Source organism: Triplophysa rosa, linkage group LG4 (assembly GCF_024868665.1).
Source record: "Triplophysa rosa linkage group LG4, Trosa_1v2, whole genome shotgun sequence".
Taxonomy (NCBI): domain Eukaryota; kingdom Metazoa; phylum Chordata; class Actinopteri; order Cypriniformes; family Nemacheilidae; genus Triplophysa; species Triplophysa rosa.
The window spans coordinates 13,900,322-13,927,020 of NC_079893.1; the positions used below are offsets into that span (position 1 = coordinate 13,900,322).

General features: G+C 38.2%; 1 protein-coding gene across 1 annotated transcript; it reads left to right on the forward strand.

Moving 5' to 3' along the window:
* Positions 1 to 417: 417 nt before the first annotated feature.
* Positions 418 to 26,464, forward strand: mxd4 (MAX dimerization protein 4). The gene is made up of 6 exons (XM_057330868.1): positions 418 to 658; positions 1,086 to 1,185; positions 14,116 to 14,145; positions 21,483 to 21,597; positions 22,251 to 22,410; positions 22,704 to 26,464. Exons 1-6 carry the CDS (start codon positions 595 to 597, stop codon positions 22,859 to 22,861), a joined length of 627 nt encoding a protein of 208 aa, XP_057186851.1. The 5' UTR covers positions 418 to 594; the 3' UTR covers positions 22,862 to 26,464.
* Positions 26,465 to 26,699: the final 235 nt, after the last annotated feature.

Genomic DNA, 26,699 nt, shown 5'->3' on the forward strand with positions numbered 1-26,699 from the left:
GCCCGTCCTTCCTTTGGCCAGTCAGCAGAGAGCAAAGTATACCTCAGACCAATGAACGATCAAGGGGCTGGATCACACGTACTGTTGCTAGGGCATGGCTTCAACCTTTTTTTTTTGTTGCTATAAACACATATTAACAACATAAGAGAATTATAGTATTACAATGTCTTCAGTATACAAATTATTGAGTAATGCATACAAGAAAAAATAAAAAATAAAAATGAAAGGCATGGCTTCAACCTTGTTACTATCACTGACTAACCAATCATATGACATCTCGCAATGTGTCAACATCTTTCCTGTGAACTTCTCTCCTTAAAGGCGTTCATTGGATACAAATGTTTTTAGGTTCCGCCTTCCATAGTTTTCTATTGTCCGATTGGGAGAAGGAGCCGTCAATCGATCTCCAGATTTTAGTTTACGTGCAGTCTGCTCTAATTCTTGGGAGTCTCTACGACTCAGAATTGAGCACCACAACCTATTTCCAGCGTCATCAACCTTGTTTGTTTTTATTTTATTTTTTTCGTCAATTATTTTGCATAATTTGTGTATATACGTTTGTTTTTGTATTTTTATTTCTACAAATCCACCAGGATGGAACTTAATTCTCTCCTTATTCTTCTCGAGGCAGCAGAGTATTTGGAAAGAAGAGACAGAGGTATAACATGATGTCTGTCTAACTGTCAAACAACTAAAAATACACTCTGTAGTTAAAATCTTCATTGTTGTGCGACTCGGATGTCTTTTCGAAACCTACCGGGTGATCAAGTTTTGTTTAAATCAAACTCTTAAGGCCACTGAATGTTACTACATTTCATGTGTAATCCTACAATAATAACTAAGCATTAAAAATATGAATATGACGACGTAGTATACGTGCATGTCTGTGTTTTCAGACTGTCAAAATGTGCATTCACTCGGCATATTTAACGGCATGGTTGTTTGCTCACAGTATGTTGACAGAATTCTTAAAGAGCTTGACATGAAAACGATTTTTGACAATTCTCCAGCTATCAAACTGCGTTCTTGTATTTTATCAGTTCACTATAATGTCTATATATTTACTTTGTTTGCTTTCCCACTAGAAGCTGAACACGGTTACGCGTCTGTTTTACCTTACGATAGCGACTTCTCCAGAAAGAAAAGTAAATCTTCGCCCATTTCAAGAAAACCTCACAACAATAGGTAAATACAAAACACATTTGACGTTGTATTATTTGACTGGTACTTTCAAGTGATGTTTGTTGTAAATGACGTAATCGCCATTTTTGTTGTTGGGCTTGGCTGTGTATAAACATTGCCACGCGTACAAGCATCGACTTTCTATAGCTGCTGTTGGTTTCCTTTTTCCACTGCTGCTGTCACGAACTCTCTTCAACTTTTAATGCAAAGGGATAACGTTTCTCATTAACCTATACGCTTTCAATGTTGTTTAAGGACGACGAAATGTTTTATATCGTTACATCCTCAAACTAGCCTAAGTGGAAGTTTACATTAAAGACACTTGCTGACTCGTAACTCCTAAACGAGTTACGCAGCCGTATTGAATAAATCATTCCTGTCCCAGTAATTTGCATGCAAAAATGTCCTAAATGTCCTTTGATCGTGCAGTCTGTGAAAGTTAAAGGGATGTTTGCAATATTACTACATTTGTTATCGTATACTTATGTATAGGTGGGTCGTACATTCCGGTGAAACATGAACACGTCATAGATGGTATTTCTTGCAGTAGTGTCTTTTAGATGTGGTTAAACACTCAGAGCTGGGTGTGGTGGTGAAAAGACCCATGTCAGCTGAGAGCTTTGACCCCTGGGTCTGTTTTGCAGCCTTTCCTAGCAGTTTTTGCAGCCTTTCCTAGCAGTTTCCCTTAACAGTCAAAAAGTAAAGCAAGAAGAGCCCTTCCCCGCGTGAGCATAACAAAACACTGGGAGTTGAGGAAATCCAGGGAATTTGTGAAAATGTAATTTTTCCTAGGGATCAATGCTTTTCTTATTTTTATTCAAACTGCAAAAATGTGTCCTGGCATTAAGGCCTAGGTTAATTTGAATGGGGTTTTGGCAGTACAACAATATGACATTTGCATACTGTATACATTTAAAGGGGGCTATCCCCAACACATGGGAACATGAAGTGCACACCAGGTTGCATGTTTACTTATAAGCTTGGGGTTTTATCCTTGGGGTATCTGTTGCGATTTAACTATACGTTTTTTTATGAGCATATAGTTAGAATGAAATAGAATGCTTTATTGCCATTGCACAGCTGTACAAGGACATGTAGCGCTCTTCTCAGTAGTACACATACATTAGACTCACAGACAACAGACAGATAGGATGAGACACATGTAAACAATGTGTATAAAGTGCATTATATATATACAGTATATATATATATATATACATACACAAAAAGTAAAAATATGTTAGTGAAAATGTAAAGTGCAAGTAATAATATTAATCATGAATATGGTCTAAAATAGTTTTTAGAGACTATAGAGCTATGAGTAGTCCTGTTGGTAGCCTAATTTTTAATTTCAACCTTCTGAAATTGTTTGCCTATATTTTAGACAAACTGGTTTTCTTACAAAAACTATAGCTTTGACCATCTTTTGCAGCCACTAATTTGCCATTTGCCTTTTTTAAAGACTGTTTATACGACGTCGTTTTCATCTGAAAACGGAAAACTTTTTATGCGTTTTAGCCATTCGTTTAGACGGAAACGTTGTTTTGGGGGACTGAAAATGCAAACCTTTGAACTTTTTGAAAACGCCGCCGTTTTCGTTTCCATGTAAACTGCGAAGACGGTGTCAGTACACGATCCGGGATGCCTGCACGATCCGTTCTGCGCATGCAGTAATTACGTAGTAGAAAACGTCGCGGTTTGAAAACTTGACGGCCAGGCGGCAGAACTGGCGGCATATTTTTGTAGGCTACATTGTGTTTTTCATTTAACAGTTCACGGCGGGTCTATTTTGATGTTTTTGAAGGTAACCCTGTGTATAGAGAGATGTATGGCTTCATGCGTTGTAATAGCCTTACACTACTAACATTTGTTGTTAGAAACACATCAAATATTTTCAGTTCTTAAAAAACCCCTAAATGTAATACTCATTTTAACCTAAGGAGGCCGCCATATTCTTTTTCGATGACGTAAACTGGTTGCACGCACAGCTACGCAGCCAAACTAAACACCGACACACTAATCAGTTCTTCAGTAAATATAAAGTTCTGTAGGATAATATATATGTATATATATTAGTGCTGTCAATCGATTAAAAAAATTAATCGGATTAATCACACATTTTTTCTGTGATTAATCACGATTAATCGCACACAACAATTATATTTTAAAATATACTTTTACATTTTAATAATTTCACATTTAATCTTCAAATTGATGTAGAAACAACATATTTCTTTAACAGCATCATTTTATGAAAGCTAACATTTTGATATTAGTATTGTAACTGATGTCTCTATTAAATTGATTATTTTAACATTAATTATAGCCATTCAACAGTATAATTGAGAGCTCCTGTAGGAAATTGAAGGACACTTTACAGTCTTTAATGCTAAATTATAAATTAAATGCAGAAGAATTCTCATTAAAGCTATAAAATCACATTGATTTCCTCTTTTATTTTGTTCTTTGATTTACATTAGTGACAGGACTCACAGCAGCACGTTTAAGAACGTGGCCCCTTTAAGAGCTGTCTTAGTACGCAGATCTGACCGTCACCGCACTCCCATTTTCACAACTCTTTGCATTCATTTAAGATTTTATTTTACACTTTGAAGTCTGTGCTTAAGAAAATGCTAGACAAAACGGGCTTTCTGACATAATCTTGTGTGGTTTTATCCATTCAAGCACGAAAGAGAACTTAACACGGATGTGCTGTCTGACAGAGATTCACCGACGCAGCCGTTACTGTACACACCAGACTGGACCTCTCGTTGCGTTTTGCCGCGTCCCACAGTTTAGAAGCTATCTATCTTCATTGAATGCGTCAAAGCAACTGTTTCAAATCACGCTTAAGTGGTTTAAAAGCCTGTACACGAATAAGAGCGTGATTACATAATGTAACGCTAGACAAAGGATGTCAAAACAAACAGATGCTGCGTTAATTGCGATAAATATTTTCTCACGCGTTAATTTGAAAAAATAAACTATATATATATATATATATATAAAACAATGTTCACAGCAAGAAAGAAAGAGGAGGGAACCGGCGAACGTTGAACAACAAAACTTTAATAAAATAAACAAACAACAAAACGAAAGTAAAATGCACATGTCACACATAATAAAACATAACGTAAAGTCCAGGCCTGATTCTCTCTCGTCCTTTACTGTTGTCGCTCCTCCTTTTATATAATGCTAAAAGAAGAAAGAAAGAAAATAAAGACGCTTTTTGGTGTATTTTCCTACATTTTAATATTGTTTGTCAGAAACAACACAAACATGCATATTATTAACCAAAATCATTTCGAATTTATCATATACACGATGTTTTAGCCATTATACAATGCATTTTATCCAGATTTTGACTTTTTGATGTTGATTTATCACATCAGTAGCCTAATCTTATTGTCTCCCTCGGTCATTAGCTGACAGGTATGGAATGATTCTGCGGACTATATTAAAAAGGAATTGCAAACTGCATTTGCAAATGCTTTTCTATTTGTTCGTGTCAAAATTGTGACATAATTCAAACGCAATTGCAAACCGTTTGCATTTGCATTTACGCGAACGTACGATGTCTGCCATATTTCAAAAGGAAAAGCAAAATCTATTTGCAAATGAATTACCTGTGTCTTACGAGTTACGACCCTGCCAAATTTAAATCGCAATAGCAATTCCCCATATGCTATTTCACTTCCTGTAGCGTCGCGTATTAAGCCTGCCAAAACTCAAATGAAATCGCAAATCCCTTTGCATTTGCGTTTCCTCTGACTTGTACAGAAACCTGTCAATCAATGGCGGGGGTGGGCTTATTCAACGGGGTGTGTTTGTATCGGGAAGTGACGTCATTCACCGTCGACTGGAACTTAAGTAGATACATACATATACATGTGATACAGCTAAACACATTAGGAGTGAAGTTTCAACTGCACTCACAATCGGCGTTGAAAACAGTGCAGTTTTCATTTTTTTTTGTTTGGAAATAACTCGCGCTGGAAGTCTGGGCTCAGAGCGGCGTCACTTAGCATGTGAAACTTCGGTGCAGGATGGCTAATCATCACCTTCTGCAACATTCCTCTACACATGTTTGTTTATGATATTCGTTTTCACAGTACTCCGAGGACATGACATTTCTTGACAACACTGTGACCGTATTTTGCATCATGATTAATACGTGTTGTAAACCATAACAAAACATGTTCACTTTGTATGAATAAACAGCATCCTGCATTATCATTGTTGTTCATTATGCATATAACAAGTTAATAATAAATTACAAAAGTACGTGAATTCTACATCTCTTTATTTGTGTATCATAACATAGTGAGACAAAGACAAACTTGTGCTCCAGTGTTTTAGTGAGTTTGCTGGACACAGAAGTAGCTGTCATCTACTAATTACTGGATGGAGTTGTTGCTGTATTTAAAATTTAATTTCCGAACAGCCTTTTCAATAACATGTGCTGTAAATGAGCCCATCAGCTGATGCACCAACCTGAGAAATTCATGTAATTATGATGAATCCACACTGCTTCAATATGACTTTTATTGGTAGCTCATTGAGATCACCAGACCACTGTTTGTGTTCATCTGTTTATCGAGCCCGTTGAACTTCTTTAAATTATACTTGTTAAATACCGCAATTGTGATTCCTTGTAAAGATTTTCTCTATATGAAACTTTGCATCTGATCCTCATTTGTTCCATTATTGTTATTTTGGCTTTTAGCTGTAGCTGAATCCCTTTTAGCCACAACCGGTGTCGCCCTGACGGTGTCACCTTAGTGTTGGACTGACTGCCACCACTGCGACGGTGAATGACGTCACTTCCCGATACAAACACGCCCCATTGAATAAGCCCACCCCTGCCATTGATTGACAGGTTTCTGTACAAGTCAGAGGAAATGCAAATGCAAAGGGATTTGCGATTTCATTTGAGTTTTGGCAGGCTTAATACGCGACGCCAGAGGAAGTGAAATAGCATATGGGGAATTGCTATTGCGATTTAAATATGGCAGGGTCGTAACTCGTAAGACACAGGTAATTCATTTGCAAATAGACTTTGCATTTCCTTTTGAAATTTGGCAGACATTGTACATTCGCGTAAATGCAAATGAAAACGGTTTGCATTTGCGTTTGAATTATGTCACAATTTTGACACAACAAATAGAAAAGGCATTTGCAAATGCAGTTTGCAATTCCTTTTTAATATAGTCCGCAGAATAACTCCATAGACGGGGGCTAATATTCATGTGTGCTCTAATACAGCATAAATAACCAAACCGCAAGCATTATTATTGTGTTTATCAGTATATTCTCATAATGTATCAAGTATACGATTATGATGGATGCTGATGTCTTAAATAGTCTTAAATGTCTCAAAGGCGGTAGTTTAATGGTATGATTTTATGCACGCTCACCTTGAACAGACGTCTACTGAACGCGTTCTTCTTTTATGGCTGGCAGGCTGGCTTGTGTCAAGAGGACATACCGCCACCTACTGTCCCTGTGTGTTTGTATATCTGATCTTATGTTTTACGTGTCATATTTTACTGTTATATATGGAAAACGTGTGTGCTTCGTTGTTGCTAAAGAGAACAGGTTTAGGTCGCAACCATTTGACATCACTGATTCTGACGCAAAAAAATGGCAGCCTCCAAGTAAAAATATTTTTTCAAGGTTTATGAATACTGTGACAGTTACACTATTTTTTTATTTCACAATTGTAAAGTCAATGCCATTGTTCATATACTAAGCCATACATCGCTCTATACCCAGGGATCCTTTTAAATGTAGCTTACGCTATGCATTACGATGTGTTTACGTGGTTGCCAATCCAAAATAATAAAGTTGTTACATGAACATACACGATTTTGTTTACATGTGGAATAAAGTCTGAGTCTTGAGTCTGTCACTGCACACCTTCAGTTTCCTCCATACTCCCCTTTGCGATTCATTGCTGTATGGCATTAGGCCTGCTTAACTTGCATTGTTTCGATCTGAGGTCAGTAGTATTGTCAAAGACGGTTTGTGTCGTTTTTTTATTTAAAGCTGCTAATATTAGTTAAATTAAATTGAGTAATTTTGTATTAGTATGTGTCTATATAGGTTAATATATATATCCAGAGGTGGACGAAGTACACAACTTCCTTACTTGAGTGAAAGTACAGATACTACTGGTCAAATATTACTCCACTACAAGTAAAAGTTGCAAAGACAGATTCTTAAGTAAAAGTACAGAAGTACGTGCTTTTAAAAGTACTCAAGTATTAAAAGTAAATTTCCTTTATGTCAGCTGTGCATTGTTTTATTGTCATATACCTTATGCCTCTGAAGCAACCTACTGAATACACTGAGTAGCTCACAGTATCAGTTGTATTAAAGGAGTAGTTCACTTCAAAATTTGCCCCCATTGACTTTCCATAGTAGTTTTTATTCCCTTTACCAGTTTTAGCAGCAATTTACCAGTAAGTAGTAAGGTTCTTGTAAATAGTAAAGTGTAGAAGCCATGTGTTTGTTGGATTTATTACCATTTGTATTACCATAATTTAACTACAAACATAAACTATAGCTACTAAAATGAAACTATGGTATTTTTAGTTGCTGTGGTTTTACTAAATATTATTAATTGGAGTATGGTTCCTATATAGAGAGAATGGTAAATTTGTGGATACTGTGGTTTTACTGCAAATACCATCCCTGCAGAAAAAAAACTATGAATTTTTGAATTAGAATGAGATTTTTAAATTAAATTCCTCTTTGTAGTGTGTTTGGGTTTTATTCCAATAGGATTTACCATCCCACCAATAGAATCCATCACATAGCCTACAAGTAGACAACAAGTATCCATAGTACAATTCCCAATATAACCATTAAATCCATTACATTTTATGTTGTATTTTGGGCAGGGTTCTATAGTTTTTATTTGAACAGGAATACTTCAACTATAGTTACTTCAGTAAAAACATCATTCATTCGCTTTAAATGATATAGCAGCAGATCAGAAGTTAACAAGCACGCGTAGCTCAAAGTGTATGTGATGCTTATTTATGCCGATCATTTTCATGACAATGTTTCTACGATCTTTGACTGATCGTAACCCACAGATGATTACACCACACTTTAACATGTGCCTTTTCGTCTTTTATTGTTCTTTTTGCCTTTTTAGAGTGCTATCTACGGTGTAGCAGCGCCTACGTTTACATTAGTTTAGCGGGGAAGATCCCAGAGTTGCCAGATTTGCGTAAAAAAAAATCTGTTAAATGGCCATTCAAAGCTTGCCGGAAAACCGCGAGCTTAGAAAAACTGAAATACTTGGCAACATGAATGTCATGAACTGAGTGGGAAGAACCCAATTGCAGGCAGGCAGTGGATGAAGGGGTTAACAAAGGATATTTATTATAAAAAACACAAAACAAAAGCCCACGATAGGGTGCAAAACAAAACAGGAACTAGGAACACGGAAACCAAACGAGAAATCTAAACAAGACACTTCCCACGAGGGGGCAAGAAACAGAACTAAATCAAAAACGGGACACGACAAATTAACACGAGGCAAAACGGGAAACACTCACAAAATCCAACAGACACAGGGTAAGTACAGGAACGATCCACAGACGACACCATATACAATGCACGAGCACAGGACGAAGAAACAAGAGGGTATATAAAGGGAACACAAACGAGGGATAACGACACAGGGCAGGTGTGGGTAATCAAACACTCAGGGAAAGATAACAAGGAAACGAGAGGGGCGGGGCTAATGACGAGACAACACATGAGAAGTAAAAAACAAACATCTCATGGCTTCTCACATAAAACAAGGGATCATGCCGTGATTGTGCTACAAGATAAAAAAAGACATGACAAGATGGGCAGAATCACGACAGAACCCCCGCCTTAAGGAGCGACATCCTGACGCTCCTCAAGGTGACAAACAGGACAAGACAGACTGAGACAATGACATGAACCAGACAAACATGGTACACAAAATCAGGGGCATACAAGACAAAACAAAATAAAGGGTTGGGGTGTGACAACAAAAATAACAAACATGGGAGGGGGGTGGGGCAAACAAAAGAGTTCATGGGGGGAACAGTCTTAATCCCCGGCTGCGCTCGAGGGCGCGGAGTCCTGGGGGATTCTGTGGGGGAAGTCCTGGGGGGGACAAGGCTGGGACCCGGCTGGAAGGCCGGCTGGACAGGGCTTGACGCCGGCTGGAAGGCCGGCTGGACAGGGCTTGAAGCCGGCTGGAAGGCCGGCTGATGTACCGGCTGGATCGCCGGCTGCACCGGACTGGACGCCGGCTGGATCACCGGACTGGACGCCGGCTGGATCACCGGACTGGGTGCCGGCTGCAACGGCTTGGACGCTCCTCCTCGACGCTTCTCCCTCCTTCTCCTCACCACTAGGTCCGTAGCCAACTTTGGCTGAACCGTGGGGACCGGAGGGAGTTCTGCGTCGGAGGAGACCGCAGACGTCGTCCCCGAATCTCTCCTCCCCCACTCACCACGGGCGCCGCCAGGAGAACCGAGAGCCATGGAGCTCGAGCCAGAGGGTACTGAGTCCCCCCGGGTAACTGCAGCCAGGACGAGATCTTCCGGTACACTCAACCGCGGGGCGGAAGTTCCAACTGGAACTTCACCCCCGGTAGCGTCCCGGTTGACCACGTACCTGACCATATCCGCAAACCCTAGGGGACCCAGCAGCCTCTTCTCTGACGACGTGAGGTGCCGAGTGAGGCAGCAGTCAAAAATCACTTTTAACTCTGCCTCACTGAACTCGGTTTCCTCAGCCACCGCCGAGAATGCTCTGGCGAACTCCCGGTTCCCGTAACTCCCCTGACGGAACCCAAGCAGCAAGTGGGCTTGGCTAGAACGTAGGGACGAAGCTGCATTGTCCATTTTAGCTGCCTGCTGGGTTCGAGCTGGCTCGTGCATTCTGTCATGAACTGAGTGGGAAGAACCCAATTGCAGGCAGGCAGTGGATGAAGGGGTAAACAAAGGATATTTATTATAAAAAACACAAAACAAAAACCCACGATGGGGTGCAAAACAAAACAGGAACTAGGAACACGGAAACTAAACTAGAAATCTAAACAATACACTTCCCACGAGGGGGCAAGAAACAGAACTAAATCAAAAACGGGACATGACAAATTAACACGAGGCAAAACGGGAAACACTCACAAAATCCAACAGACACAGGGTAAGTACAGGAACGATCCACAGACGACACCATATACAATGCACGAGCACAGGACAAAGAAACAAGAGGGTATATTAAGGGAACACAAATGAGGGATAACGACACAGGGCAGGTGTGGGTAATCAAACACTCAGGGAAAGATAACAAGGAAACGAGAGGGGCGGGGCTAATGACGAGACACGAGAAAACACATGAGAAGTAAAAAACAAACATCTCATGGCTTCTCACATAAAACAAGGGATCATGCCGTGATTCTGCTACAAGATCAAAAAAGACATGACAAGATGGGCAGAATCACGACAATTAAAAGGTCCTGGAAGATCGCAAGCCAGATAAATTACGCACACACAGGAAAACCCGCTGCATATAAACCACTTTCTACTTTTGGATCTTTTTATAAATGTAGTGGAGTAAAAAGTATGATATTTGTCTTTCAAATGTAGTGAAGTTAAAGTACAAGTACTCAGAAAAAATAATACTCAAGTAAAGTACAGATACTCAAAAAGTGTACTTAAGTACAGTACTCAGGTAAATGTACTTTGTTACTGTCCACCTCTGTATATATCTATATAATCCAATTGAGGAAAATAATCCCTTCAATGGTGTTTGCAGAAGACAATAAGGAACATAATATGCATTTCTGCCTAGACTATCTACATTTACATGAAGAAAGAACTACAAACAAGTCTGGGGAAACGTTACAGAGTATTTCAAACTGACAATGGAAATGACTTGAAAGAACGCATAGTGTGCACACAGAAGTGACATGAGACTAGAGGTGGACAGTAGTGAAAGTCGCGGTACAAAGGTGTGCAAGCGTGGAACAGATCGTGCAGTGTCACAAATCGTCACAAAACAGAATTATCATTTGCGCATGCGCTTTTTCTACTATGTCATTATGCGCATGAGCGGACGGATCGTGCAGGCATCCCGGATCGTGTACCGACACAGACGGCTCTCACTAATCCTTGGTGTTTCGAGTCAGATCCGTGGGCGTGGCTTGTTGGTTTTGACTAAATCTTTGGTGTTTCAAGTCTTACGAAATCTTTACCCTAACCCACACCCTAACCTTACTCTAACCATCTAAACTACCTATGATTGTTAAAATTGATGAAAAAACACGTTTGGGTGATGACGTCAGACTCAAAACACCAAGGATTTAGTGAGAGCCACTGCAAGACGGAACTTTCTGAAAACGATGACGTCACGCGCAGGTGTATTATGTGCTCAGTCATGCGAGTATAGACAAAAGCCAGAAACAATTGTTCATTTGTTTTGGCAATGCCTTTTTGTTTTGTATTTTTGGCGTAATGCACTTCATTTTATTGTTGAAAATATTGATGAAGAATTTGTTTTACAGTGGAAAGATGTCCTCTTAGGTACTAGTGTGACTTGTAAAGCTAAACAAACACACATTTACTTTATTAATTTTATTATTCTAATGGCCAAATTTCACATTCATAAATGTAAATATTTAGGAAAGAAACCATATTTTTTAGTATTTGAAAATGAAATAAATGATTATTGTGAATCCATAATGCCCTCAAAGAATCCAAAGGCAATTAGAATTGTACGAGTTTGTGCACTTTTTGAAGTATTCCAATAATATTGTTTGTATCTTCCCCTATCATGATATCTAATCTGATTTTTATAGTTTCTATTGCTATGTGGATGTTATCTTAAATAAAAAAAAGTTGCGCGAGTATAGTCAAAACAATATGGCGGCTTCCCATACTGTGAGCTCTCACTGCTCGACTATGTATTAACGTTTCCCCAGCAAAATGTGGATTTGCTGCACCAATAAGATCAGCGGAGACACACTATTTACATTCGCCAGACTTTAAACACACATATACGTCGACCAACAGTATTAAAAAGCACTTTTGGCTTATAACTGTGCATGTTTATGCGCCAATGCATGTCCTGTTTCTTTACACAAAAACATTGCCATCCACTGGCCTGGCGTGCATACTACAGCGTTTTTATCGGTTTTCATGGATCCTTGTAAATGCAGACCGTTTTGATAACGCTGTCATGTGTATGTGAAACTTTTCAAAAATGCAAAGGAAAAACTTTTCCGTTTTTCATCGTGTAAACGTGGCCTAAAATGATGCATAATTATAGTTTTCTTTATACACTTACATGGACATTGTTCTATTTGTTTAAAGAGTACATAACTAGGGATTTTTAAGGTCCTTCTTTGGTTTATGGAGTGTCCAAAAACAAGTTTATGTACATAGAAGGTGTAAAAACACTATTATTTCGTAATAATAGGCAGTTATTCTTACCTTACTTCTTGACTGACTCTCAAATGATTCGTTCCGTGATTCATCTGTCTAATCCTCTCCTTTCCACTAGCCTAGTCTGATGTGATTGGTCAGATGGTCTAGTCTGCTGTGAGTGGTCAGATGGTCTAGTCTGCTGTGATTGGTCTACCGCGAATGAGGCTCACGACCTACAGTGTTTGGGGGAGAAGAGTGAAGTTTTCATGGGCAGTCCTAGCAAAACGTAGGTGGGGACTATATGTAGTGAGGTAAATCCGTGGCTGTTCGCGAATCGGACTAGTGACGACTCGTTTGCGTGATTCAGAGTTGGCTCCCTTTTTTCCAAGCCAATAACTTTGTTATTCATTCACCTTCGGATTTACAACTTGGCAGACTGCTTACTGTCAAACACGGCAACATTACACACTGCATGAAATGTAATTTTCATGATCTCATGTTATGTACTCTTTAAATTCAACTGTTGTGTGACTCTGGGGCGGCACCGTCTGTTTGTCAAGTGAGGACAGAGGGAGTGTTTGCCAAACACCAATTTTTGCAATTCTATTTGGTGTTAGTAGTGCCGTATAAATTACAACAACGATTTTAACATATGGGAAACCATGGATTGCATTATCTATACATTTTTTGCATTTCATGCACTCACTACAGCCTCTTTATATTGTTTGTAATTTCCCCATGGTACACCCCAGCATTTATACTCTGGACTAAAATAGCAATGCGTTGTAGCGTGCTGAATTTCCTCTGCGTCATTGAGTGCATGTTGTTAGCTCTTTATTTGCAGTGATGTTGAGAGAAATGGGGTCTAATACACACTGTAATGGAATATTAAAGAGTGTTTAGTGCATAATTACATAGAAAGCCATATAGAACTGCATTTGTTGTGGGGATGGCCAGAGAACACTGAGCATTGATCTTTTAGGTTTTTTTTTAAATAATGAAAATATTTTTGTATTATTTGTTAGTCAAAATGCAGTATGTTTGACAGAAAAACGGCAAGGCTATGTTTATGCTTTTTAGATCATTCATTTTTGTCATATTTAAGTGTTAATAGGGACTGTTGTTTTTGTTTTTAGTTGCATTAAAAGAGGATTGCCTTTAAAGAGAAGTGGCACTAAATGTGATATGTCAGCTGAAACAATTTAAGCTATACATACAGTTGGATAGCACTCAGCCTTTCGTAGGCCCATTTGATATTTTCTCAAATATTTTTATCTCACTTGTGACAGCAGGCAGCATTTTATGCTTGTTCTTTCACAACTGATAACCTTCAGTTCTGATGCTTATTTCAAACGCGTCATATAAAGTGTCAATGTTACTAGTTTCATTAGAAAAAAATAAAATCAGGCTGTGGCAGTGTTCCCTGTTGTTCACTCATGTCCCTTTTTATACGATATGTGTTCTTTTGTAGCAAACTCATATCTACCTCTGTTTATTTTTTGTTTAGGTCATCACATAATGAGCTGGAAAAACACAGGTAAGACTTTGTAAGCGTGTTTACTTTTTTTGGTATCTTGTATCTGCTCATTTCACCTGACCTGACCTGACCAGTTTAACAAATCTGTTTTCAACTGGTTCATATTTCTGTGTTAAATATAATTTTATATAATCTCCAAGGGAAGAAAGCATTCTTGCATCATTGTTTTAATGCTCTCTTATGTCCATGAATCAAATAGTGTTCCTGTAATATACCTTACCAACCATGCCTTAATATTAATGGCAAATTTTTACGTGAATTACTTGTCCTTGGAAATGTACTGTATATAAGGTGATATAAGTGACAAACATTTTGTGCTTTTTATGTTGGTGCAATAGTCAGAATGTGTTAGGTTAGATTAGGGTATTTTTTTTACTTTTCTGTTTTTCTCATTGTCACATGCTTGAGTTTGAGGAATTGAGGAATACTGTTGCTCTGTGAGAAATGTGTTTAGTCATGCCCCTCCTCTGATTTAGTTGAAAGTTTAACTTTGGCAGGGTATCAATGAAGTGTTGTATAGTTGTTCTGCTAAGTCATTTGTAAGTTGCTTTGGAAAAAATTGTCTGCTAAATGACTAAGTGTTGTTCTTTTAGCCCTGACCAAGCTTGTGTGCCGAAACGCATTGGCAAGATAAAACAATATTACATGTAATCTCTTCATATCACATTTGCTGCTGGTATATTTTTTGTACTAGTGTAGACAGGAAACGCAGGCAACTTGGTGACATGGCTTTAGAGTTCATAATTCAGTAAATACATTGGTTATAGACCTTTAAGAATATCTATATTTTAATTCTGGGTAGCTGTGTGTGCATAGAGGCTATGTTAGTGAATTATGGAATCAAAATATCTTTCTTCATCAGAATGTCACATGGATTGTGGTAGTGTTTGCTACTTTGCTTATTTCTTAATTAAATAATGATAACTGGGAACTCTTCGATATTTCCATTTCAACTATTTATATCTTACCCCCAATATTTTTTTTCTCATTTACTCAACCTTGTGCAATCTCAGATTTACTGTATGTGATTTCGTCAGTGTCATACAATCAATCTCTATATAAAAATATGCTATCACATGCCCCCTCAAAAAGACATGCCTCTATCATAACAGTCATCATGATGACTCGAATGAGCTAATAATTGTCTTCTGTTCTGAATCAAAACGATTGATGTGTGTTACAAAATGTTTGTTATTTTTAAAACTTAGTTTATTAATTATAATAACAAACACTTTACCTCTGAAATTAATTAATTATAGAGGCATGACAGGAGATATGCAAGAACCAATGACTTGTGAAGTTCTTAAATTCAATCACTTATAGGTTTTACTGGTCCAGCGGCAGTGGTTCAAGGATGTTTAAGGATGTATTTAGGTATTTAAAGCTCAGGTTTTGTAAATGTGTGTGAAGTTGGTTGCTTTTTTGTTGAGTAATATGGGAAGATTAACAACATTACTTCCTTATTTGTATTGGACTGGTTTAAATATTTAGACTTATGGAAATGTTGGAACTGCACCTTTAACAAAAATGTTTGTTTTATGTTAAGTTTACAGTATATTTTTATCATTTCATCTGGCTCTTTAAGTTATCGCTTGGAATATCTTACAGCAAACAGGATCAGGGGTTTTTCATTAATATCTATAATCATTTATCCCCCAAACACAGAGGTTGCCTACCCGACGAACCAGTGAAACCTCATACCTCCTTTCCTCTATTCATATTCTTGACTGCTCCCCACCTGCATAAGGCGTGGGAAATGTCCTATTGGGCAATTAAACTGTGCTGAAATAGTGGATTTATAACAACTATTCCTATTAAGCGAATCTGAAACCGAGTAATGGACTTTTTCAAATAGATTATGATTAGTGAAAGTGACCTATCAGATATGGTGACCCCGAAATGTGACCTCTGCTTTTAACCCATCCAGAGAGTAGTGAACACACGCACAGCAAGTGGTGAACACACGTACATCCGGAGCAGTGGGCAGCTATCACTGCAGCGCCCGGGGAGCAAGTAGGGGTAAGGTGCCTTGTTCAGGGAGCTCAGTCGTTACCTGCCGGCCCTGGGAATCGAACCGGCAACCTTTTGGTCATGAGTCTGACTTTCTAACCATTAGGCCACGACTGCCCCATGATTATGATAGATTATGATGTCAAAATACAACAGTTACTGTAAGAAATTGTCAGAAGGGTAAGGTGTGTGATTTGAAATGCTCTCTAATTTGTGTATGTTTTCACTTTTCCTTGTCAGTGCTGTTGTGACTGTCAGGGCTTTCTAGCTGTTTGAAATGTTTGACTTCCTCCATGGCATTTAAAAATAGAAAATTCTCTGTTGAATTCAAATGGGTCGGACACAAAGGCATCATTTACGGTGGGGACATGTGGCTACCATGGCGGTTTTTGACCTCACCACTTTCTGAAACGGCTCATGGTATAGATGAGCTAACATACAGTAGAGTAAGCATCCACAGCTCTTAAGATGGAGCATTTAATTAGTGTGTGTTATAAATGGTAATCCGCTGGAGTTTATTATTTTTATTGTGTGTCCCTGTTATTATCTGCAAATTCACGAATAAACTGCTCCTACAGAACTCTGCCGTAAGTAGGGATGCACCGAATGTTCGGCCACTGAAAATGTTTCGGCCGAATATGTCAAGTGGCCGAATAAATTTTACCGAACATGACTCGTGATACGATCAAGCAGCAACCAGCGCAGAGAGAGAGAGAGAGAGACGCGTGCGCTTTATTACTGCCGCAATCATTTTGGCAGTGTGTGCGTGTGTGGAGCATTTTAAAGTGTCAGAGAAAGACACAGCATGGGACTTGCCGCACGGAAGTAAATTTACGAATGAAAGCGTTTTTACCGGTCGGTAACTTTACTTCAGACGTAAGCGGGCTGTCTGACAGTAGCCCCGCCGCTCGCGACATCCTTTGACATCATACAGTGGTCGCGTGCACACAGTTCCCTGTACTAAACAACTTGTCAAAGTGTGTTCTGTGCATCCATCATCCTGTACGAGTGCACCTTCTGAGAGAACAGTCAGCTTTTGTGGGCGGAGTTTGGAGGAGAGACTTGAACTGATATGGTTGTCAGTCAGCATCAGTCAGAATTGCTTGCATTGGATGTTTTTTTTTTCTCAAATCATTTTGCAATGTAGCCTGTAATAATCCAACAGTTTTAGTTTATTCGTATTTTTAGCTTATAGGCCTAATGTGGAATGACAGTTTTTAATGAACTGTTTTGTTGTAGGGGTACAGAGTAACTTACATTACATTCTTTTAGCAGTCAGTTATAATTAATATAGGCTATTCATGAAGGTAGAGGGCTCAATTTTTTGTTTGAATTTACTTTGTTTTGCTCAATTTTATATTAAGTTGTATTGTATTTTATTGAAAAGCAAGACAAATTATTAAAAGCAGATTTTGACTATTCAGTTTGTGCAATAGTGAAAAAAATGGCTTAATAAATTGAAGAAATGCAAAAAAGCATGTTCGGTGTTCGGTATTATTCGGCCTTCGGCCAAGTGTTTCACATCATGTTCGGCTTCGGCCAAGAATTTTCGTTTCGGTGCATCCCTAGCCATAAACTTCAGAGATTTTTGCAGAATTGGAACATGCATCGTGTTACACGTTCCCCCCTTACTTTGGTTAAAAAAATTACTTCTCTCATTGTATAGTATAATAAGTATAATATGCTTTACCATGTTTTAAATCTACACCACATAATTCCAGTTATAAAATGTACCAACATATGCAGAGTCTGGACCTTGTTATTGGCCTGGAAAGCTCTTTTCCTTGACCAATTTTTGTGAAATAACAAAACAAATGTTTTGTCTCGACTAATGTACAGCCCGCTAATGCAAGAAAGCAAATTAGTTAAATATGAAGAACGTTTGCTAGAGCAGATTACAACTTGAAGTCTTCAAACTCAAACTGAAAATGTTATCACTAGACCACCATGCATAGTGTTATGTTGATAATTTCTATGTTGAACAACTAAACTTCAAACTCTTGAGACATACATTGGTAACACATCACTCATTCACAAGAAATAAGTAAAACCGTAACTCAGACCCTCTGAGTATTTTTAAACATGTTGACAGGCTCTGAAATCTGCATATGAGATTCTTGGTCTGTATGGTGATGCAGTGATTTTTTAAAATATTTTTACAACGTTACATTTAGATGTGGGAAGCCACTTGTGGACAGTGACCTTTCGTGCTTCAAAATATTTTGAAAAGATATCGTGGGGCATTCGAAAACTCATGGTTTTACTTTGTTTAAAGCGGAATGCAACACATGCAGTTTCTGACAATCTCATTTTAATCTTAAATTTACATTTACATTTATGCATTTGGCAGACGCTTACATCGCATTGTACTATACATTTGTTTCTGAGCATGTGGAATCCCCTGGGATCGAACCCATGACCTTGGCGTTGCTAGCGCCATGCTCTAACCCCTGAGCCACTGGAAAGCTTGAGTACAGAATAGTATTGCATAATTCGTATCTTAAGAGTCTTTAGTTTGATCAAATTTATAAAAGAGCTACAGATGTACGATTATTTCCAAAAATAGGCGAGCCCTGTCTGGCATCTTTTAGCGCTGGGACTGCTCCATCTATCAGTTTCAAACGATCTCCAAATCCAGCGTTATATCCACCATTTATATAACATTCCTCACTGAAATGCAGTGAACAAACAAACACAGCTGAACTTCTGCGAAGCGTATTGATGGACGTGCTCTTGCTCTAGCTGGTTGACGCGTGCATGTGCTCTTTCTCCCGCTCTAGCTGGTTGACGTGGCCGTGTGCTCTTTCTCTCCCTGGTTGACACATGGGCGTGCTTTTCCGGGAGAATTGCCCAATAAGGGACTAAGGAAAGTTGTTACGTAAGGGAATTTCATGGTCAAAAAAACTTTCTGAAACCTATACGAACCTTGGGGAAGTGTATCGAGCACAGAAATACTAGTCATACGCCCAACTAGTTTTTTTGACTAGTTGACCATGTCAAGTATGAGAAGCCATTATGTTTAACACTGTAAAGACGTCAGGATGCATGAAACACTGTTCTATCCCCCCTTTAACAAAGGTGACTAATGCTTTGTGTGTTGACTGAAGAGTGCATGTCAGATTATGTAGCCCTCCAAATGATTGATTGACCTATCTTAAAATGGATATTTTTCCTGGAAAGTCAGATTTAAATGGAAACTATTTGTGGACACTTTAATTGTTATTCTCTATTTATTCCCATTTTTAGGAGCCTAATTTCAGATCTGCTTGGATTATTCACTGCCATGGTTTGTTTCATTTGGAAAAAAGATGGCTGCAACCAAAGCTTGCTTTTGCACCTGCAATTTCTGAATTATGCACATTTTTCCCATCAAAACTGGCAAAGAATTGATGCCGCAGCATCTATCCAATATATTATTGTTTGCAGCGTACTTATCCTCCTCATTTTATGAGATACGGTTTGTCAAAGAAGAACCACCACTTCACTTCAGATGTTGAAAAGTGTTAACATGCCACTCCTGGTTGATGATTCGATCTAATTGATTGGATTACAGTGATTGCATGTTAAAACCAAGTGTAACTGAACTGTTTCTTTGACTATAGAGTAATTACCTCTTCTCAGTCAGAATGTTATGGTTGGCCCAAAGCAATATTTAACATGATTGCATTCACACATTGTCTCATAATGGTGATTTAACAGTCATTTACTTGTAAAGACTCTGTGTGAAAAGAGCTATATAATGTTTATACCTCCATATTTAACCTAAATTGGCTGACATTAAACTCTTTTCATATTGTACTAATTACATGTTTTAGAGTTACGATTAAGGTCTCCATTATTTAGCTCTTTTGATGTTGTAGTGTTGATGTGCATATTTGTTAGGCTGTGGTTGTCTGGTGGTTAACAGATGTAACAGGAAGCGTTGCAGATCTGATGCTGTTTGTGCTTCACAAAATACTGTTGCAAAGACTATGATACAGAACTTGACAGACATTCAGGCAATAACAGGTGAATAGGTAAGCAGTTATATGTGTGTGTGTGTGTGTGTGTGTGTGTGTGTGTGTGTGTGTGTGTGTGTGTGTGTGTGTGTGTGTGTGTGTGTGTGTGTGTGTGTGTGTGTGTGTGTGTGTGTGTGATGTGTGTGTTGTAGAGAGAGACAGTGGCTGCGGTCCGAAATCGCTTACATAGATTCTTGAGTATGGAGGGAGCTGAGCAATTGTCAAATTTAAAAAGTAAATCAAATAAATATAATGGAAACTTTAAGGCGGACGTCCGTTTTTAAATGAATAAATGAATTTCTCGTGGCTAAATTATGTTTTTATAAACGCTCACATATAGGTTGTTGTTAAAACGTCATCGGTCAAAGAGAATACGGGTCACATGACCATAAAATATGGCGGACGCAGTATGTCCTAAACGTTTTCATACTACACCCACTCATATTATATAGAATGTACTGTTTTAATGGCCGATAGGTAGGTACTTATTTAAATTCAATACGTACTGTCACAGTATGCGATTTTGGACACAACCAGTGTGTGAGAGAGTGAGAGAGACGACTCTGATTTGTTAAGACAGGACTCAATGGTCATGTAAGGCCTAGGGACCAATGAGAAAGTCACTTGCCTTTTTGGGCCAAAGCGGAATTTTCTCCAGATCTTACAGTTATTGATCATATCCATGCGTTTTTATTATTTTGAAAGCAAACATTAAGCATTTTGTGATGTATTGTTGACTATTGTTGTTGTGGTTTAAATTTGTTAAGTCCAGTGTTAAGTCATCAAAATAACAAGTTGAATGTTTTTCAAAATTTAGAGAATGACATCTTTGATAGTATTGTGTTAGTTTTGAAAATCATATGCATAATATTATTTAGCAAAAAAATCATGTGGCTATTTATTGTAGGTATAGCTCATATTTAAAATGGGGATCTGCACATTTTTTTTGCAATACTCATTTTAGTAACTATATGCCGATTCAGATATTTTTCAGATATTTCATAAAAATTCTCAATTTAAATAAATTGTTTTTATAGCTAAAACAGACGTATGGAGCCCATAGCCTCTTTGTGCCTGATAGTGTCCCAGAAATCAGATGTTTAGCTGGTTTCCTTCACATTAATTGCAGGGACAGACCTCTTACATATGAGGGCACAATTGCAAATCTCTAGTAATCCAGTTCTACAGTCACTCTTGCTTCAAAGGCTTTAAACCTGCAATTTATGTGTTAGAGGGCCATCACAACCAGCTCCCTAAATAAGCAAATTCTCTGTATTTATATCCCAGTGTAATAGTCCACTCCTCCAACTTGTTCTTGATTTGTTGCAGACGTGCCAAACTGCGATTGTACCTGGAACAGTTGAAACAGCTTGTGCCTTTGGGACCTGAGAGCACCCGTCACACCACACTGAGCCTGCTCAAACGCGCCAAAATGCACATCAAGGTACAAACAAATCAGCATCTTTAAGACTGTGTTTCGCTTTGCACTGACATAAAGAGGTTAGAGCTGCTCAGCGCAGTTACAGTCAGAGAGGAAGTTAATAAGGAACTGTCTACAGGAAGTATACATTACCCTGATGTTGAAACTCAGATGACCCACGATTCCCGACAACAGAGATGGCAACGTACTTTCCCATGAGATGAGTTTTAATCTCTTTGCATGTTGCAGACAAACAAAATATACTTATAACAATTTATACAGGACATCTGGCTCATTAGCATGTTGGGATTATGTTAGGTCATACCCAGGCAAAAAATGTGTAAAGCCATTTTCTTCTCAAGACCTGATGGCAAGACAATAATTAACAATGTCCAGCCAATTTTCTGTATTTCTGTCCCATGAAAACCTCGGTGGAATGGAAAGTGTCACTCTCACCTACAGTCCATGAAAAAAAACAGTTTGGAACAGAATATCAACCTGTCTTGTTTCCTGCAGTAATGCATAGATTTGGCTTCATCAATTTTTGTACAGTTTTTATATTGTTTTTATTGATTTGATTGATTTCTTGCCGTTTGCATAGTAAGCCGGACTGGTTGATGCATATCATGCAGCTTGGTGTCTTTGTGTTTTGATCAGTGGAAACATGTGCTTTGCAGAAGCTGGAGGAACAGGACAGAAAGGCTGTTAATGTTAAAGAGCAACTGCAGAGAGAACATCGCTACCTTAAACGACGCGTGGAGCAGCTTTCTGTACAGGGCTTAGAGCGTCTTCGCACAGACAGCATGGGCTCCACCATCTCCACCGACTCTGAGCAAGGTACAGCACTGCTGACATGTTTTCTGTTTTCAGTAGTAAAATTGCAAATTAATAAAAATTATGTCATGTTTCCTTTGCATAGGAATACATACAGTATACTGTATATACAAATGCTGTGAAATGCATTAACAATCATTAATCTAGATTTTTATACTTAATGAAGAATCAAGAAATTAAATTATTTTTAAAGAAAAAAAACCCTAAAAGAATACACATTTTAAACAGTAACCTACTTATAAGAGATGTAAGTCACATATGCGGTGTAAGTCACTGTTGTATTTCTGTGTGTACAGAGGTGGACGTTGACATTGAGGGGATGGAATTCACGCCAGGTGAAGGTGATAGTGTGGACAGTGTTAGCGATGGAGAAGACCACTACAGCCTGCAGAGCAGCTCCAGCGACGGAGGCCACCATTCACATTCCCACAGATTACAGGCTCATATCTGCTAGGTTCTGCCACAACGCAACAGTGTTTGACCTCCAATGTGCACATCAGCCTCTCCCAGCTGGCAGGAAACAACTGGCTGAACCTCTTCGCGTGATTTACACTCCTCAGAAAACTCTCTTTCCTCCCAGCCCTTACATAATGCCTTATATTAGACCACCCCATCACACAGGAACACATTGACAAGCAATCTGCAGTTTTAGTGGGAACATATGTAGTGTGATAATGCCATTTTGACTTGTCTTTTTGGGTGTGAGAAACTGTGGCTTTCTTCCACAACCTAGTGAGCTGTCTTGCTTTCTGCTCTCTACACAGGCAGCTACCTTTTAACTGGAATGGAACCTCAAAAGTGACTAAACTGATATACCCGGCATAGGCAGCTTCTTGTTATCGTTCATGCATGCATAAAAAGACGGCTAATGTAAAAAAGATGTCGCAGTTCGCTGTCAGAGCCACAAAAAATAAGATAAAAGGTTGTTAGGGATCCATGATTCTCTAATAAGCAGAACAAGCAGATGATTTGTCATCATCAACACTATTCAGTACAAGATAAAAAAAATATTTCTGTTGGACGATTTTCTCTACTCAGTCCATATAGAAAAGTGAGTGCAGTACATTCTACAGTTTGCCCGGTCTGCAAAGGATATGCATGGTGCTAAAACAAGGCATATTACAAGGCAGCTCAATAGTTTTGGAATACAGCTTGTATGTGTGCTTGTTGAAATAGCAGAGAAAATTGTTGTGTGCATTTACATTATTTTCTTAATGGCTTTAAACCGAATCTGATCCTTGTGTGGTTCTTAAAACAGCACGTGATGGCATTACAAACAATAACCGACAACTGGAGAAGAAGTGAAAGAACATTAGGGCACTTCTAGAAATTGAAAGAATGACTAATGGTTAATTGAATAATTGAATGTTTACTAAAAGCACTTAGCAGCAACAGATGCAAAAAAGGTTCAGTCTGAATATATCACACAGAATCTGTTTCCCTCCCTCAGTAGTAAAAGATGTAGCAATAAACATGGAAAGCCATGGCTTTCTTATGCAGTGAAATGATTCTGGATGAAACCTAAAAGACATGGGAAGATGAGCAGGCCTATTCATTTAAATTCTCTCACTTGCTCCTGAACTAAAGTACACATTGACCATAAAGCATTTTGGTCCGAGTAAATTTTCTTAGTGTGTGTGTGCGTGCGTGTTTGTGTGTACGTGCGTGTGTGTGTGTGTGTGTGTGTGTGTGTGTGTGTGTGTGTGTGTGTGTGTGTGTGTGTGTGTGTGTGTGTGTGTGTGTGTGTGTGTGTGTGTGTGTGTGTGTGTGGCCAGCACTCAAACAGACAAGTCAAAACTGTGCATGTTACAGTGAAGGAGTGTGAAAAGCTCTTTGACAATGTGTTGGTAGTGCCACAAAATATCATTGCTTTTAATTTAGCTTTTAATCTTTTCCTTGTAACTTTTACTTTTACATGCAATAACTTTAGAAGCCCTCTATTTGGGGTCTACAGCAGTATATTTGGAATTCAGTGTGCAATATTCTGTAGCCTAAGAGATTTCTTAGCTGGGGCTTCCAACACTTTGCAAAGAGACCTAGTTTGCAAAATGTGTTTGATCGATAAAAGCAAAGAAAATACAAAAAACTAATGTACATTTGAAAAAAGAAAGCCAAAAGATGTATTGGTCACTTAAAGTGATGTTAGCAAGTGGAGTCTATATTTTCTATATTAACTTTTGTATTATATTTTCCTAAATGTTCCTTGATAAAAAATAGAGAAGAGTATATTTATATATAAATAGTATAAATATTTGAAAATGATTGACTACAAGGCCAGGCTTGTTTTTTTTTTTGGAGGAACTCTGGCATTTGTCCCAAAGATCTTCCACTGTCATGTTGTGCCTTGGCGACATGTCATATCCCTGTTCCTACCCATGTCTTCTTGACACATCCCTCCAACCTTGGTCAGATCCACAACTGCCATCCTCAGGCCTCAGAATAGTGATGAATTCCAACTCTTTATTTTCTGAAAGCCTGTTGTTTTTTTGCCTGCCCTGCAATCCATGTGATACACATCTAGAACACTGATCATCTCTCTCATGGCAGCTCATGCAGTGCAACTATCATCACCAGCTTATTTCATTGGAATTCTTCCATGCCTGAGTGTTTTGTATTTCAAATAATGAAGTGGAAGACCTTGGGAGAAGAGCATCAGAATCAATCATTAATGGCAGCTCAACACCGCCTCCCTCTCCCCTGTTACCAACAGTTTATGTTTTAATCTAAAGTGTGATGGAGGTGATCATAGTATTGGATCTTCTCCCTATAGGAGCTAAAATACAGCAATATGGATATGTCTTTCATTTTACAAGGTATATAATTGTAAACAGCACTGATTCGATACTATGGTGCATATTGTGACCAACTCATTGCGTTTTGATTTTATTGTTGTATTCATTTGTACCTCTCCATTGTTTTCAAACACTGAAAGAATGGAGCAAAACTTTTTTTAATCTACGTTTTCATGAAGAGTTTACATTTATGTCATGGATATACCTGACTGTTGTAGCAAAAATATTATTTTCAATGTGTACCAGTATGTTGATCAAGTGACAAAAAACCTCTTGCACAGAACCTCTCATTAACAAGGTGTAGTTGGAAGTTTACAGAATTGGAATTGTGTGTTACACGTGAGATTTTATAAAATTTTAGCTTTCATTGGCATTAACTAATAAATAACGTGCCTTGGCATGTGAAGTCAAGCTAAAAGTCAGTTTCTTGTGTGATGAAAGCAATTCATTTGAGACAGACTATTTATTGGCTGCAGGGTTTTTGAAGGGTTTGAAACACTAAAATGTCAGCAGACAAAAAAATGCAGTTGTCCAAGCATCTTCGATGTGTGTTCTGTCACTTTGCAAAAAGAAAATAATATGATCAAGCAGTCCACAAACCACAGTCAGATTAAGTCAATGCAGAGGGAAAGCTGGGTGGGAAGAAGACAGGAGTTTGGCAGTACATGCTATTGAAAACAGAATAGTGACCAAAAATAGAGATTTGAAATATTACTATTACCATTTGTATACACATAAAAGCACTAAAAGAACTGTTTATGAAAAAAGTAATGGAGATATTTTATTTTACTTTAATTTTTCTAACTGCTCCCTATTTTGGGAGGAATATGGTGTCATTTTGGATCTATATCTTTAGATACTAGATTTGTTATCTATATTTTCTGACCACTTTGCTTCTCCTCTGCTCCTTTTTTTGTGTTCATGTAGCATTTTGTTGACAGGTCAGCGAGTTTTTTTATAGCTTAGAGGACCCTTGCATTTTGGCATGAGTTAACCTTAATGTTAGCGTGAAAAGGAGGAGCTTATAACCTGCAGTGCTTGACTGAGAAGAAGGGAGGGTTCTGTGCCAGAAACCTGTGAACAGATTTCCTTTTAGAAAACAAGTAATATGCATTCAAATGTTGTATCATATTATAATGTTTTTTTCATTGTGTGTGTCTCTATGTGTACACATATTTACCTGGTGCTGGCTGTGTTTGAGCCCACACTTTAAGGTATTATGTATTCTTGTATTGTAATATAAATATTAAAATGTTTTATAAATATTGGTTGCACACAGTCATTATTTACAATTTGAAAAAAAAACAGGTATATGTTGACATTAACATGCTTGGAATATTAAAGGGATAGTTAACCCAAAAATATAAATTCTGCAACTAACTGTTGTTCGTTTTCACAACATTCTTGAAAATATCTAATTTTGTGGTCTGTGGAAGAACGAAGGTCATACAGGCTTGAAATGAGAGGGTGAGTAAATGATGACAATTTTCATTTTTGGGT

Excerpts from the sequence above, each read along its gene's own strand:
- mxd4 (XM_057330868.1), top strand. The coding sequence starts at position 595 with ATGGAACTTAATTCTCTCCTTATTCTTCTCGAGGCAGCAGAGTATTTG. Across the intron at positions 659-1,085 it reads TTTGGAAAGAAGAGACAGAG|AAGCTGAACACGGTTACGCG; the intron begins GTATAACATGAT and ends CTTTCCCACTAG. Across the intron at positions 22,411-22,703 it reads CTCCACCGACTCTGAGCAAG|AGGTGGACGTTGACATTGAG; the intron begins GTACAGCACTGC and ends CTGTGTGTACAG.